The sequence below is a fragment of the Carassius gibelio genome, chromosome B22 (genome assembly GCF_023724105.1).
Source record: "Carassius gibelio isolate Cgi1373 ecotype wild population from Czech Republic chromosome B22, carGib1.2-hapl.c, whole genome shotgun sequence".
NCBI lineage: Eukaryota > Metazoa > Chordata > Actinopteri > Cypriniformes > Cyprinidae > Carassius > Carassius gibelio.
Genome location: NC_068417.1, coordinates 29,284,378 through 29,301,250, shown reverse-complemented (window position 1 = coordinate 29,301,250; position 16,873 = coordinate 29,284,378). Strand labels below are relative to the sequence as shown.

Genomic DNA, 16,873 nt, shown 5'->3' with positions numbered 1-16,873 from the left:
AGCTTTGCCTTTTATGTTGCGATGCTAATTTTTTATTCACACTGGCTCTCCTTTGTGCATTATTACAGGTGATGTGATTTCTCAACAGTTTGAGAAGGCCCTTTCCAATGAAGCCAAATCGCTGGAATTTGCAAACTTCCAGCCCTCAGTGTCCAGGGTTGATACATTCCTGTCTCAGAATCTCAGTTCCTACACTGATCTGTGGAACTTCTGCAAGAAGTTACTACTCCTCTCACATGGACAAGCTGAAGTGGAGCGGGGCTTCTCCATCAACAAAGAAGTGGAGACGTGCAACATGTCTGAGGAGACAGTTGTTATTCAAAGGCTCATCTGTGATCAAGTGAAAGTTTGTGGGGGGGTGACAAAAGTGCCTCTTACAAAAGAGCTAATCAGTTACTGTGCATCAGCACGGAGCCGTTACCGGGCACATTTGGAAGAGGAAAAAAAGAAGAGAGAGACCGAAGAAAACTCCAAGAAAAGAAAGTATGTCGAAGAGGACCTGAAAGAGCTAAAGCAAAAGAAAAAATCAATTCGAGAAATTTGCATATCTTTGGAGAATGATGCAGATAGAATGGCAGAGCAAGCCGAAAGTTCAGGTGGTAGTAAAATGGCCACATTGATCACAGAATCCAATTCTTTGAGGAGACGAGCTAAAGATAAACATAAAGAACTAATTGAGTTGGATGCAGAAATTGAAAACAAGATTGTAGAATTGACAAAACTGTCATGAGGGCTTTGAGTTTGAGAACTTAAAAGTTGAAGGTTTACATGTACCTTTAGTTATTTATTTGGATTATTTGCTGAATGTTACTGTCTGGGCCTATAAAATCAGTTCCGTTTTTGTTTGATCAGCACTGTGGTTTTATAGGGAAGTCCGAAGATTTTTCTCTATTATTTGTCATCCCATGTAAGCATGACTGTTTTCATGCTATTCTGTTTGTATACTGTTATACATGCATATCTTTGGATTGCCAGATTGGCATTAATCCCATTGTTGACCAAGTTTGATGTCTTCACAGCGCTAAAAGAAGTAGCTGAACAAAGCACTTTTAAATAAATTTCTGATCCTGATCTTTCCTACATTTTTCTGACTGGATCTTCATTCATTAGGTCTATGCATAGATTATTGAATGTGCTTGCATTTATCTGTGTCTGAAATGATACAAAACACTAATCAGACCCTGAACAACATTTTCTTGGGGGAGAACCCCCAAACCCAGCTCAAGGCTATTTGGCAGCCACATTTACCCATAATTTAGATCAAGTATGACGAAAACTTTTGTGTATTTGTGGGCTTTTATAATGTACTGGGGCTGTCTTCCATGTCATTTTCAGACTGCTATGAGGGGCCAGAATTAAGAAATTACCTGAAGTACCTTAAAGGCTGATAGTTTATACATAGTCAACAATGTAAGGGTTGAAAGGTCAATCAGCACTTGGTATAAACGTTTTCGCGTCTCTTTGACCTTTCTTGAGTGTGACTCTGTTGAGCTGTGCCACGCTAATGCTTCATGGTAAAGTCTTAAATTTTCCTTTTAGAGGACTTAAAAAGGTCTTAAAAGTTATTAAATTTGCTGTAAAAAAATGTGCAGAGACCCTGCTCCAGGACTCCAGCCGCAAGTGGTTGATGGCCGACAGTAGCGACGTTGAGGACGTGATCGACCGTGTGGTACTGGAGCAGTTCGTGGCCAAGCTGCCAAGGAAGACTGCGCAGTGGGTCCAGTGCCACCACCCGACGTCGCTGAACCAGGCCATCCAGCTGGCGGAAGACCAAATGGTGGCGTGTCCAGGGGTCGGCGACCCCTTACCATCTGCTTCTCTCTCTCCTTCTCTCTCCTCCCCTCCCCCCTCTCTCCCTAAATCTGTCCCTCTCCCCAGGTCCCGTGGAGGGCTTCCACCAAAGCTAGCCCCGAGGTGGAGGACGAGTTACGGGGCTGAACCAGCAGCGGGGCCCAGGGCTCCTCCCAGGGGTGGGAGTTCGCCCACGGGATCCGTTCTCTCCGCTCTCTCCTCGCCAATCGCTTGACCTATTTCCTGCCGCCAGGGTGGTGGTAAAGTCTGGGCCAGCCTGTTGGTGTTGCGGGGACCCAGGGCATTTTATTGATAGGTGTCCGTTGATGGAAGTGGGGACGTTGATCCGGGTCCCCGACGCGCCAAAGGCTGCCCTCGATCAGGCTGGCTTATACCAAATACCAGTGAGTATCAGGGGGGGTACATATCAGGCTTTGGTGGATTCAGGATGTAACCAATCCTCCATCCATCAAAACCTGATTCATCCGAGGGCATTGGATAGTAGCCGCATGGTTAGGGTTCGGTGTGTACACGGGGAAGTGGTGAATTATCCTATTTTGCCTGTGGATATTAAATTTCGGGGGGAAAAACATAGAGTAGAGGTGGCCGTTAATCCGCACCTCAGGCATCCGATAATTTTGGGTACGAATTGGCCTGCGTTTAATAAATTACTGGGGTATTTGTGTTCGGATGTCTCTTGGGAGAAACAAGGGAGGGCTGGAGTAGCGGTTGTGCAGGTGGGAGAGGAACCTCCAGGGCCTGTTGCAGGGGAACCGAGTGCTCTCGAGCGGAACATCCTCCCTGAGCGCGATGATTTTCCCCTGGAACAGTCCCGCGATGAAACGCTGAAAAATGCCTTTGACCAGGTTCGTTCGATCGACGGGCAGCTTCTGCACCCTGACCAACCGCTCTCTTATCCTTATTTTTCAATTTTAAAAGATAGGTTGTATCGGGTGACCCAAGACGCCCAGACAAAGCAAGATACAACCCAGTTATTGATACCTAGAAGCCGTCGGGAAATGCTTTTCCAGGCGGCTCATTGTAATCCAATGGCTGGGCATTTAGGGCAAGCGGCTACGCTAAACCGTCTCATGGCCCGCTTCTTCTGGCCGGCAACCACGAGAATATGCGCAGGTGGTGCGCGGCTTGTCGTGAATGTCAGTTGGTGAATCCACCGGCCACCCCAAAAGCACCATTGTGCCGCCTTCCATTAATGCAGGTCCACTTCGAACGAATTGGCATGGACCTCATCGGGCCATTAGAGCGGTCAGCACGGGGACATCGATTTGCATTAGTTCTGGTGGACTATGCAACGCAATTTTCCTGAAGCAGTGCCTCTCCACTCTATTTCCGCTAAGAGTGTGGCGAGTGCACTGTTTCAATTAATCTCCCAGGTGGGGATCCCAAAGGAGATCCTCACCGATCAGGGCACGGCGTTTATGTCACGTACTATTCGCGAGCTTTATGAATTATTGGGCATTAGATCGATTCGAACAAGCGTCTATCACCCACAAACAGACGGGCTGGTCGAACGATTTAATCGCATGTTAAAATCCATGATTCGTAAGTTCGTTCAGGAAGACGCCAAAAATCGGGATAGGTGGCTAGAACCCCTCTTGTTCGCTGTACGGGAGGTCCCGCAAGCCTCCACGGGGTTTTACCCCTTCAAGCTTCTTCATGGGCGCCAGCCCCGCGGGGTCCTCGACGTCCTTAAGGAAACTTGGGAGGACGGACCTTCTAATAGTAAAAACGAAATTCAATATGTCATGGACTTGAGAACAAAACTCCACACGTTGGGGCGGCTATCCATGGAGAATTTGTTGCAGGCTCAAGACAAACAGAGTCGGTTGTACAACAGGGGGGCTAGACTACGTCAATTTGCACCGGGAGATAAAGTGCTTGTATTACTCCCTGCATCTAGTTCAAAGTTACTCGCGAAGTGGCAAGGACCCTTTGAGGTCACACGGCGGGTTGGGGATCTTAACTATGAGGTAGCTCGAAAGGATAGGGGCGGGGCACATCAAATATACCACCTCAACCTGTTAAAAAAATGGTCTGAGGCGGAATCAGTGATGCTGGTGACGGTAGTGAGTGGGGAGGAGGATCTCGGTCCAGAAGTGAGTTCAAAATCCCAATCTCTCGCTCTGGCCCCTGGAGGAGACCACCTCTCGCAGCTCACTGACATCAAGTCCCTCCAAGCAGCCTTTGCTGATGTGTTCTCGCCCCTGCCTGGTCGAACGGATCTCATTCAGCACCATGTTGAGACTGAGCCGGGCGTGGTAGTTCGCAGCCGGCCGTATAGATTACCTGAACATATAAAGAAGGTGGTTCAAGGGGAGTTAGAGGCCATGCTAAAAATGGGAGTAATAGAAGAGTCCAACAGTGACTGGGCGAGCCCGATAGTCTTAGTACCTAAAACAGACGGCTCTGTGCGGTTCTGTGTGGATTATAGGAAGGTGAATGCTGTGTCGAAATTCGACGCATATCCAGTGCCCAGGGTGGACGAATTGCTTGATCGACTAGGCACTGCTCGCTTTTACTCGACGCTGGACTTAATTAAGTGTTATTGGCAGATCCCCTTGTCTCCCATGACCAAAGAAAAAACAGCTTTCACCACGCCGTTCGGTTTACACCAATTCGTTACTCTTCCGTTCGGGCTATTCGGGGCTCCAGCCACTTTTCAGCGTCTGATGGACAAAATCCTCCGTCCGCATACTGCATATGCCGCCGCCTACCTGGATGACATCATCATCTACAGTGGGGTTTGGCAGCGACATATGCAGCATTTGCGAGCGGTCCTAAAGACGCTGAGGAGGGCTGGGCTCACGGCTAATCCGAAGAAGTGTGCAATTGGGCGGGTGGAGGTAAGATATCTGGGTTTCCACTTGGGTCATGGACAGGTGCGTCCCCAAATTGATAAGACTGCAGCAGTTGCAACGTGTCCAAGGCCTAAGACCAAAAAGGAGGTTAGACAGTTCCTGGGGCTGGCAGGGTATTATAGAAGGTTGGTACCAAATTTTTCGGATATTGCTAGCCAGCTGACTGATTTAACTAAAAAGGAGGCACCAGATACAGTCCAGTGGACGGAGCAGTGCCAGCAGGCTTTCACCCAGTTAAAGGCTGCTCTGTGTGGCGGACCGCTCCTGAATGCTCCTAACTTTTCTCTCCCTTTTATCTTGCAGACAGACGCGTCAAACAGAGGGTTGGGCGCAGTCCTGTCCCAGGAGGTGGAGGGGGAAGAACGGCCGGTGCTGTACATCAGTCGGAAGCTCTCTAAGAGAGAGACGATGTACAGCACCATAGAAAAAGAATGTCTGGCGATCAGATGGGCTGTTCTGACATCGTGATTTGTTTGTTATTGTTAAATAAACGAGCGTCCCAGCAACAAGCCGACCCCTGCCTTCTTCCTTCCTATTAAGACTGTGTTGAACCTTGCTACAGTGATCAAAGTAATACACTTGCCAGTCTTACTTTGTGCTTACCAAGGAGTCTGGGAGACTCCTCCAAAATGTCTGAGCAAGTCCCTAAATGGAGGTTTCAAGAAATGTTGTCAGGTTTAGCTCACATCACTTACATCAATTGCTCACCAATGGATCCTTAGCAGTGAATGGGTGCCATCAGAATGACATTCTAAACAGTTGATAAAAATATCACAACAATCTACAAGTAAAGCACACATCTACAGTCCATTAATTAACCTTTAAACTTCAAACTGCTTCTCGCAGTCCTCTTTTCATAATAGTGCTTTATCCATTGAAAAAGTCTTCTCATCTGAATCAGGAGAGAAATATGCACAGATCGAGCTTTCAAACCTGTGCTTCTTTCAGTTCTCACCTAGTATCTGGATCTCTTGTAAATTTTACTCTTGCACATCATTTAGCAAGCTCAGCAAAACTGTTCTCAGAGGAATCAAATAAATATACTGATGTAATATTATTGTGGTTTTTGTGTTGCTAGGCAATTTTCTGTTCATTGACAAACTGTCAATATATTGATATTTTAACTAATTAATATTTTATGTCTACAAATTTATTTGGCAAGTGGCCATGCAATAGGAAAAATATTTTTGCTAAATAAACTGCAGTAAATGATTGATCACCCTGAGGGATATTAAGTAAGCCATTAAAACTAATCATATTATTAGTATTAATAATAATAATAATAATTATCAAACTTTTAAATTAAAATTTAATAAAATTAAATTTATATAAATGTATGTATTTAGCAGACGCTTTTATCCAAAGTGACTTACAGTGCATTCAGGCTATCAATTTTTATATGTGTCTCAACTTGTTTCACCTCATGGGTTTTATACATATATTTTAAATTATTACATATATCAATACACACTTCTCATAGGGACCACTTGGTGATGCAGTTGTTTCATGAAGTAGTCGTATTTCATGAAGGGATTGGGGAAAATTTTGACCCTATTCACTGAATGTGCCAAAACTCAGCAAACACGCGAAAGCTATTTATTTACGAAGTTAAAGACCTTTGAGCTTAACATATCAGTGTTTACCAAATACCCACAATATAAGATCCAGTAAATGATGTCCAGCTTTTACCAGACAAAAATAAATAAAATTCAGTGCAAGATAAAGACAAAGTCTCTCTATCTCTGCCCCCTCCACTGTAGTATTGCAATTGCAGTTAAATATATATTTAAGCTTGTATATTGCAAAACTTCTGCCATCTAACTCATTTCTGCAGTTTCTTTCTTTACAGTGGCTTGTGGGGTAGATTCATTTATTCAAATACTGCTCTTCTTAAACTATAAAGTACACTATAGTGAAACATTTCTAAGAGGTTTAACCTGTAGAGCACAGAAATAAAAACATCAATAAATTTGGAACTTACATTTTGCATCCTGTTTATTGTGTTACATAAATGTGATTTTTAGAAGTTTGACCTCTCAAACTTGTCTTTTGGTTTGTCTAAAATTCATTTGACTTTAGTAAATGGTAACATTTTTGATCCCCAATCATACAAGCAGAGACAAAATATTGAATGTAATGATACTATCCTCTTGAATTTGACAATGCTTTTACTTATAAAGAGTGGAAAACATTGTGTTCACAGATATGAAATGACTGCGGAATCAACTTTCGTGCCTGCACAGCATGAGGATGGAACAATACTGTCCCTGTCAGTGAGGGTATAGTTTGTCTTTTGATTTCTCTTATATGATTTCAGCATTGTTATAAGATCATTACAAATCAAATGTACAACATGAATCTAATAATATTGGGTACATAGACTGAATGAGAATGACAACTATTGAATTGCAGGCTATGATGCAAGTATAGAAGAATACATTTTTATTGGCTAGTTAGTAGGCACAGCTAATAGTAGCAAACTGTGAGACAGTTATCATAAATTTCTAACACTGTCAATAAATTATCGCAGACTACTTTTGGTCACAACAATGCCTGTCATTGACTCTCTCACACAATACGATGCAGGACCAACATTTAGGAGCAACAATCAAAGAAATCTCAAACATTGTTTCATATTAGCCATCTTTCGTCTGGGAAAGCCCTAAATCATATAATATACCGGACATTAATCATAAAATTTTAGTACTTTACTTTGTACACATTTATACAGGTCCTTCTCAAAAAATTAGCATATTGTGAAAAGGTTCATTATTTTCCATAATGTAATGATAAAAATTAAACTTTCATATATTTTAGATTAATTGCGCACAAACTGAAATATTTCAGGTCTTTTATTGTTTTAATATTGGTGATTTTGGCATACAGCTCATGAAAACCCAAAATTCCTATCTAAAAAAATTAGCATATTTCATCCGACCAATAAAAGAGAAGTGTTTTTAATACAAAAAAGTCAACCTTCAAATAATTATGTTCAGTTATGCAGACCATCACTAACTGTGGGTACTTGAGAATGGACTTCAGGCATTTTGGTATTTCCTTCTCCCCAGTCTTCCTCCAGACTCTGGCACCTTGGTTTCCGAATGACATGCAAAATTTGCTTTCAACCGAAAAAAGTACTTTGGACCACTGAGCAACAGTCCAGTGTTGCTTCTCTGTAGCCCATTTCATGCACACGCCTGTGCACGGTGGCTCTGGATGTTTCTACTCCAGACTCAGTCCACTGCTTGCGCAGGTCCCCCAAGGTCTGGAATCGGTCCTTCTCCACAATCTTCCTCAGGGTCCGGTCACCTCTTCTCTTTGTGCAGTGTTTTTTGGCACACTTTTTCCTTCCCACAGACTTCCCACTGAGGTGCCTTGATACAGCACTTTGGGAACAGCCTATTCGTTCAGAAATGTCTTTCTGTGTCTTACCCTCTCGTTTGAGGGTGTCAATGATGGCCTTCTGGACAGCAGTCAGGTCGCCAGTCTTACCCATGATTGCGGTTTTGAGTAATGAACCAGGCTGGGAGTTTTTAAAAGCCTCAGGAATCTTTTGCAGGTGTTTAGAGTTAATTAGTTGATTCAGATGATTAGGTTAATAGCCCATTTAGAGAACCTTTTCATGATATGCAAATTTTTTGAGATAGGAATTTTGGGTTTCCATGGGTTGTATGCCAAAATCATCAGTATTAAAACAATAAAAGACCTGAAATATTTCAGTAGGTGTGCAATGAATCTAAAATATATGAAAGTTTAATTTTTATCATTACATTATGGAAAATAATGAACTTTTTCATAATATGCAAATTTTTTGAGAAGGACCTGTACAAGACTATCACAACTAAAATAATTTATAGATTTTTTTGTTTCATTTATGTATACATCTCTATATTGTCTAGTTGTGAATTGTCCAGTCATTCGCACAGATGGGGATGTAACTGAAAAGAAAATGTCCGTCGACAGAACTGTGAATGTGCATATAGGTGCAAAGTTTAATCACTTCCTGTTTGTTGCTGCCATGTGTATTGCATTTGAGCTCCATCACGTTATTTTTTATTGACTATTTGAGAGCCATGCTGGAATCCTCCCATGCTGATGCTCACAAATCAGGGGTAAGTATACAGTGTGCTGCTTAACATACCCACCACCTCTACTCCGTGCGGGCCCGGTGCACCCAGGATGCAATCTTCCCAGATGTCCTTCACTCCGGCGCTGGGACACCACAGACCCTAGGTGCATCCACGAGACAGAACGTGACGCTGTGATCGTCCGAGACTCCATTGTCCGACATGTCCATGCTACATTAGCCGAAGGTAAAGTGCACACTCACTATTTCCCTGGTGCTCCTGTTGTCGATGCTTTCCGTGATCATGAATGCCAATGAGAGCCCCAGAGCGGTCGTTCTTCATGCCGTGGTTAACGACACCATGCTGCGGCAGACGCAGACACTAAAGTGGGACTTCAGGAGCCTGATCGAGATGGTTCGCAGCACGGCGCCTGCAGCTATGATCATCATGTCAGGACCACTGCCCATGTATCGATGAGGACATGAAAGGTTCAGTAGACTTGTTGCTTTAAATTTATGGTTTTTGTCATGGTGTACAGAACAAAAACTGCTATTTGTTAATAACTGGAATCTTTTCTGGGGGCATCCTAGGCTTATTCATGCTGATGGCCTGCACCACAGCAAAGTCAGAGCGGGACTCCTGTTGGACAACATCTTCAGGACACTTCGCTCCTTATGACTAGTAAGCCAATTCTAAAATAACTGGACACCGAAAGTACTTCTATCATTTAAGAGGGTAGAACTAAAGCCATCATAGCAATCTATTAAGACTGTGTCTGTTACAAGAACAGTGAAGTCAAAATTGTTACGAACAAAGGTTTGTGAGAAATGTAGTGCCTGCAGTGAGGTGACTATGGGGAAGTGAGACCACTAGTGGACACCCAGGGAAACACAGACCAGACACTGTGACATTACCCCCTCTAAGGAGCAGCTAGCAGATGCTCCACCGAACACAAGAACAAACAAAGGAACACAGAGAGGGAGGTGGACTGGTGGAGAATAAGGGGGAGGGACGGAGTGCCAGGTCCATAGAGGCAAACAGAGACAGGAAGTGAAAAAAACAACAACAACATCAAGGAGACCAGGAGGGAGGTGGACCGGCAGAAGACCAGGGTGAAGGGACAGAGGGCCAGGTCCACAGAGGGAAACCGGGGACCTGACTCGACTCTGGACGGTCACCTGTGGCGGCCATCTTGTGCTGTGGCGCTGGGCTAGCATCCATCTTGCGCAGTGGTGCTGGGCCGGCGGCTATCTTGGGCAGTGGCTCTGGTCACCTGGTGTTGTGGCGCTAGGCTGGCGGCCACCTTGTGCAGTGGCGCTGGGCTGGCGGTCCTCCTGTCTGGAGACACAGGTCTAGAGTCGGCCGTCACACCTGGAGAAACAGGTGTGGCTGGGGTATCCCACTGAGACTGATGTTATAGGTACATGGTGAACTTCCCAAATCCAGGATCTCCAGCTCTTTCATCTCCCACTCAAGCACAGGGTTATCAAGGCAGGCATTAAAAAGGTCTTTAAGTGCCTCATCATTGTACCCCATTCGTACCGCCATGGCCCGAAATAATTGCGTCAAACCACCCAGCTCACTCCCCTCTTTACGGAGGGTGATTAGGTTTCAGAACCTCCCCCTCTGCTCCTCCAAGCTGGCTGGGGAACAGATACAAAATCCCACACTATTATGCTTTGTTTCGACATTGCTTCAAAATAAAGCTTGATATTCCAACACTATTAAACTTTGTTTTTTCACACTGAGTTTGGTTTTACATTGAATTATTTCCTTTTCGTTAACACATAGCAGTTTTAGTAACTTAAAAGAGGGGGCTCAAAAATGCATTCTACTTATGGTAATAAAGAGATCATGTGATCATCATAACTTTGATTATTTTATTCTACTGAGTCACAATATTTAACATTTGTTTGAAAAAAAAAAAACTAATCTGCGTTAGTGGGAAACAAATGCTTAAAAATGCATAGCTGTCTTTATATTTTACAGCTAATCAATTTAAACCATTTTTCAACAATTCTACACAATCAGCCTCACATGATTTGCTGAAATGCAATATCTAAAAATTGTGAAACAGCAGAAGGTCTTGCCAAATGATTTTATTTGGTCCACAGTTTTGCCTCATGTACCTTCAAAAACATCAATTCCAGTATTTTTGTATTTGATCTTCCCATGCAAAGAGCAGTCATGTTTGCACAGAATATTTGCTTTGCAGTGATTCAGTTTGCTGAGTATGTAACATGGGTTACAACAGCAGTTCCAACTGACCTAAGCTCACAATCATTGATGTTTTCAAGCTGGACTAGATCACATACAAGAGAAAAGCATTACAACTCCCTCATGTTATGTTATTGCATGGCACAAAAAATGCATTTGCATTTTTTAGGTGTATGCAGACTTCAACTGCTTGCACACATTTTGTTTAAGTTTTTGCAGTACTTAATATAAAGTTTAAATTATTTATCATCTGGAAATGTGTATAAACCTTTACTAAACATTTAGTACATTTATGGCAATTGGACATTTTGCTGCTATAACAAAGTGTGAGTAAAAGTTGATTAGTTAAGTGTATTCATATTCTTAAGACATAAAAACAACAAATCATAGCAACAAGAACAGCATTTTAATGGGAAAAAAACTTTGCATTTACTGATGACAGATTTATGATATAATGAAGTCCACTTTAGACTGTCTACTTACTATAAGTAACTTTGCATAAATGAGTCAACTCCCATTAATGTATTAGTAGACAGTTATGTTAGGGTTAATAGAATAAGATAACATACTTGCAAAGTTACCTACAGTCAGTAAAATGTCTAGAAAAATATTTATTGTTTGTTGAAGGTGGACACAATATGAAGTGTTATCAAAATATGCCCAAACATTTCCAAGCACATTATCTCATATTTTTAGCTATTTTAATATTTATTAACGAATGATCTGTTAAACATTACATAATATCTGTTACTGATTTAAACCAATTGTTGATAATTAATGATAATTTACTTTGTAAAGATTTCCAAAAAAGGTAAAATTTTCACTAGTTTTTACTAGATTTTTAACTACAGCGTAGCTCAGACTTTTGAATCACAATATATTACTTTATGATCCATCATTGGTTATTATTATTATTTAGACAAATCAAACCTCTTTTTAAACATGCAATACACATGCCCCTATGTGATCCCAAGTAAACATCATGCAGCAAACGTCCTGCCCAGAACTGTCAAATATTAACTAAGGTAAAGACTTTGTCTGGCAAGTTTCTTCTAGTGTGAACAAACTGACAGACTGGGGAAAATGGAATCAAGTCCTGCTTTTTTGTGTCTTTGGATGTGCTTCATTGTTTATGCTTCTACATCAAATGGTGAGGTATCTCTTTTTGAAGAGAATTATTCAATTATTAAATTCAAATTACAGGAAAGATGATATTTTCTAATGGTCTAACAGGTTGCTCCGAGATCCCAGTGGTCGAGAATGCAGTGGTTTCTGAAAGCTCTAAAAAAACCCAATACTCTGAGGATGATATACTCGAATACAATTGCGATCATGGCTATATCTCTCAGAGAAAAATAACCTACAAGTGTACCAATAATGAATGGAAAATAGTTCGTGATGTTAAATGTTCACGTGGGTATATAACACACACACACACACACACACATATACAATTTATATCCCTGGACTGATGTACAGTACTTTTAAAATCTAATTGTATGGATCTGAAGTAACCTAAGTTGCTTGTTATCAAGTAATACATGTAATTTCCTTGGCCTTCAGAGGCTGAATTCTAAGAATTGTATCTTTTGCCTCTGATTCATCATAAGTCAAACCCTGTGAGTCACCTCAAGATATTCCAAATGGTCATTACGTTGTCGAAAAGGGAAAACCCTTTGTTTTTGGAACAACCATCAAGTATATCTGCAACGATGGGTAAGTATGTAGTTTCATATTTAGAGTTTATCAAAAAAAAAAAAACAAAAAAAAAAAATCTTATGAGATGTATTTTTCAAGATACCAGATTATGAGTCGATTTGACACCAGAACATGTCGGGAAGGTGGATGGGACAATCAGTTACCTGAATGTGAAGGTACTGAATTAAATCGCCTAAACTCTTAAAAATAAAGATTTCAAAAAGGGGGTTTCACAGCAATGTCACATGTTTTTTTATTTATTTATTTTTATGTGAAGAATATTTTAAAGGGGGGGGGGGGGGGTGAAATGCAATTTCATGCATACTGGGTTTTTTACACTGTTAAAGAGTTGGATTCCCATCCATGCTAAACATGAACAAAGTTTCAAAAATTAAGTTGTACGTTTGAAGGAGTTGTCACAAGTTTCGGAAAGTTTTTTTTTCGAGTATGGCTCTGTGTGACGTTAGATGGAGCGGAATTTCCTTATATGGGTCCTAAGGGCACTTCTCCCGGAAGAGCGCGCGCTCCCGTGGAGCAGAGCAGAGACATTCACTGACCAGAGCGAGAGAGCGAAATGTCACAAAAGAAGTGTGTTTTTGGTTGCCAAGGCAAGACAACCCTGCACAGATTACCAAAAAAAAAAAAAAACAGCATTAAGGGACCAGTGGATGGAGTTTATTTTTACAGAGCGTCAACGGAGTTGTGCAAGTGTTTTTGTTTGTTCCCTGCATTTCGAAGATGCTTGTTTTACAAACAAGGCCCAGTTTGACGCCGGATTTGCACAATATATAAAGATGTATTTGTTATTAAATGAACTTATGTTTCGTCAGATTGCCCTTCATTCAAGCCCTCGGTTTACCCGCACTCATAACATTAGCACAGAATCAGTTCAGAATCAATCACCAAAAGAATCAGTTCGGTTCAGACGCGCTGTGAGTCAGTCGGCTTCACGCTGAATCGCGCATGCACAGTATCATCAGCTCCTCGGTTCTCGAATTGGACGCGTCCGAAAGAAACGGTTTTCGGTTCAGTTTACTGATGATCCGAAAACCGATGCAACCAATTCTTGACTCGAAAACGAGAATCGCTCAAACCGGCACGTACTGCAGTTCAGTATCATCAGCTGCTCTACTCGTGTTCATGTTCTGTTTACTACAAACTCAATTTGTGAATCTGTCAACATTAACTATAAATACAGTACAGATATTTCATAAATCATCCCTTATTCATATTAAACATGGAGTCTTTAGAGTCTTAATTATTGTCCAACTTCCCTGAAAACCCCTTTGGCCCATACATAATTTACAATATACAGATTAGAAACATGTATCTTAAAAAAAAAATTAAACTATATATATATTAGTTATTTTATCACACTTTCCAATGTTTAAAAAAATACTTGAAAAATTAAACGCATGCGCAGTATCATCAGTTCATCAGTTCTACCAGAAAGACTCGGAGAAGATATTGAAACAATTCATACATTTATTTATGACCCAGCAAGCTGTATGTTTGTATTTGGCGTAGGCCCCATTCGTAAATAGCTGTCCGAGGGTACGGATTCAGTATTTCCTGCCTGAAGATGAAGGCAGGGGCGCAGCCGACCCCCGTGACGTTTTAGGAGGGACCATCCTGGTGGTGGTGGTATGGTTGGAGGGGAAGAACATCCTGTGGTGGTAAGGGAGATGGAGGGAAGATGCTTGTTATTGTTGAGGGAGGAGCCAATCTTGGTGGTGGAGGGGTGGGTGGTGGCGAGTGACGTGTTCAGCATCTGCAAACTCAGACAAGTGTAAGCACAGGTTCTTTTATACTTCTATTATTAGAACGTGATTGGACGATTGAAAAGGTAATAGGTCACGCTAACAATTGAGTCTTCCTGGCAGAACTTATGCTAAAGCTTCCATTTCTCAAATCGGACGCGTCCGAAAGAAACGGTTTTCGGTTCAGTGTACTGGTGATCCGTGAAATTCATAATGTCATCATTAAGGATCTCCTCATTGGCTGCACTTTACCTCTGTCAAATGTGGGGGGAGAGGCATTAAATAATTAAAATGTAAGCTTTAACTGGAGGACAATATAGTGTGATACAATAATAAAACAGTTTCATTTGTATTTTTATGCACTTGTAATACAATAAAAACCTTTGAAACCTTTTTTGATAGGAAACTAGTTCTGTTGACATAAAATAAAAATGTTCAATGGCAATGACTAGATGTAACAGTGGTATTTTTTTATTACATTTTTATATTGCCATTGGTTTAATGGGTTGAAAGTTTAAAATATTAATAGAATGTAAAAATGTACAATACCAATTCATAATCTTTTTTAATTTAATTACTTTCTGGACTCGGGCGGACTCGACTCGGACTCTGTCTTTAAGAACTCGGACTTGAGTCCAACTCGGCCCCTTTTGGACTCGGACTCGGACTTGATGTTTGTGGACTTGGTCTTGACTCGTACTCGACAAAGGTGGACTCGGACCTAACTCTAAGCACATCAAGTAAACAACATGCGATGTTGTCATCAAACTGCACTTTCCACATGTACAGCTTAAAAAAAAAAAAAAAAGACGACATAAAGTGGAACTTAGTCTTTTTCCAAAACCGCTAAGCAAATATATACAGTTTCAATACATACCACATAGAGACGTCGTTGCTGATGCTGCTCTTGTTAAATTTCAGCCTCTGGATCTGCTGAATCGCTGAATCTGACTGTTAGCCATGGTTTGTTTTGGATGATGTTTTTTTCCTCACGGTAATGTCACAGCTTCCAAACGCTCTCAACGCAAAAGCTTACTCGCGCTCGTGATTCTTTAGCTCCGCCCACACGTCACGCCTCCAGCCGGTCGTGTTTTTCCGGGAAAAATCGTTACAGACTATATTTCTCTTATAAATATAATAAAACTAAAGACTTTTTGGAGTTATGAAGGATGCAGTACTACTCTATAGGTACTCAAGATTAACAGGATATTGAGTGAAAACGAGCATTTCACCCCCCCCCCCCCCCCCCCCTTAATAATTGTAAGAATACCATAAAGCCCTAAAATGCAGGTGACATCAAATCTTTCTTTACATTGTGTATATCCTGGATGGACTGAAATAACCATAAAGGCCATCTGAGCTCCTGAAACCCTTTTCTGTTTAGAGGTATCATGTCAACCAATAGTCCCAGAAGGAAACGTCCGAGTGGCGGGACTCCCTGACCACTCTGATGACTTCATCCGAAGTGGACACAGGTTGACATTTTCATGTGAGGGTAATGGACTGATTATACGAGGAGAGAAAGTAATCACCTGCCAGTCAAATGGAGAATGGAGCAGCCCATTACCGAAATGTGTTGGTAAGTTCACAGATTGTAAACACCTCTCTACATTGCGAGTAAATCACTCTCATGTAAGACTAAATTTAAAGCTAGATGACAAAAAGTCTATATTTACCCACAGACTAGTAAAACATTAGATTTCACTCACCAGAGACTGAGTTAGACGCTAAGAATAAGTTTAGCAACTTGAACGCGCAAAGCATTTTAGAGGCTTGTTCCATAGGTAGTGGGCGGGAATACTGAATGACCAATGAAATGTCACACATCACTACAATATAAAAATTAATTCTTGATTGACAGATGCTTTCAGTTGTATCCTTTGTAAATACTATTTTGCAAATGGCAAATGTTCCATTTTTCTTAATTTTATGACATATTTCTTAAAAATATAGTTGTGGGATATTGTTCGTATTTTATAATATTATGCTTCCTATTTTATAATATTTCATATTTTTGTGGAATTTGTTTATTATATTGTATATATTATTTTTCTAATACTATTTCAATCAGGACCACTTCCGTCAAGTATATTTAATGACAATTATAATTGCATACAGTTAGTGTTGGCGGTATGGTTATGTTCTGGGGAACACTCCACACGCCCGTCCATGCAGCCATGCTTGGACAGAGCAGGGAAAGCAGCAAGACAAACCCCCCTGGGGTACAGAACAGAACCATAAGCATACATAATTAAAATTCACAATTACATGAGTTGTAAACAAAATGTGAGCGACTGCTTCAAATGAAGACACTGTAAAGAAAGAACAATTTAGATCAGATTACAGGTTCAGTTGGTGGAGTTGGGGTTGGAGGAGGGAGTTAATTGCAAGCAGCGATGCGATGGAAGAGACACTGAAGAATGGGAATTTAAATAGACCGCAGGAGATAGGTGTCAAGACT

At 41.3% G+C, this 16,873-nt stretch overlaps 1 protein-coding gene across 1 annotated transcript in view; it reads left to right on the top strand.

The window, feature by feature from the left end:
- The first annotated feature begins 11,943 nt into the window (after nt 1–11,943).
- LOC127988352 (complement factor H-related protein 4) overlaps nt 11,944–16,873 on the top strand; it is a 228,861-nt gene continuing 223,931 nt past the window's right edge. Inside the window, exons 1-5 of the mRNA XM_052591085.1 lie at nt 11,944–12,104; nt 12,188–12,367; nt 12,565–12,670; nt 12,752–12,828; nt 15,797–15,991. Of these exons, the coding sequence (XP_052447045.1) occupies nt 12,038–12,104; nt 12,188–12,367; nt 12,565–12,670; nt 12,752–12,828; nt 15,797–15,991 (625 nt within the window). The 5' untranslated portion in view covers nt 11,944–12,037. The remainder of the gene's footprint in view (nt 12,105–12,187; nt 12,368–12,564; nt 12,671–12,751; nt 12,829–15,796; nt 15,992–16,873) is intronic.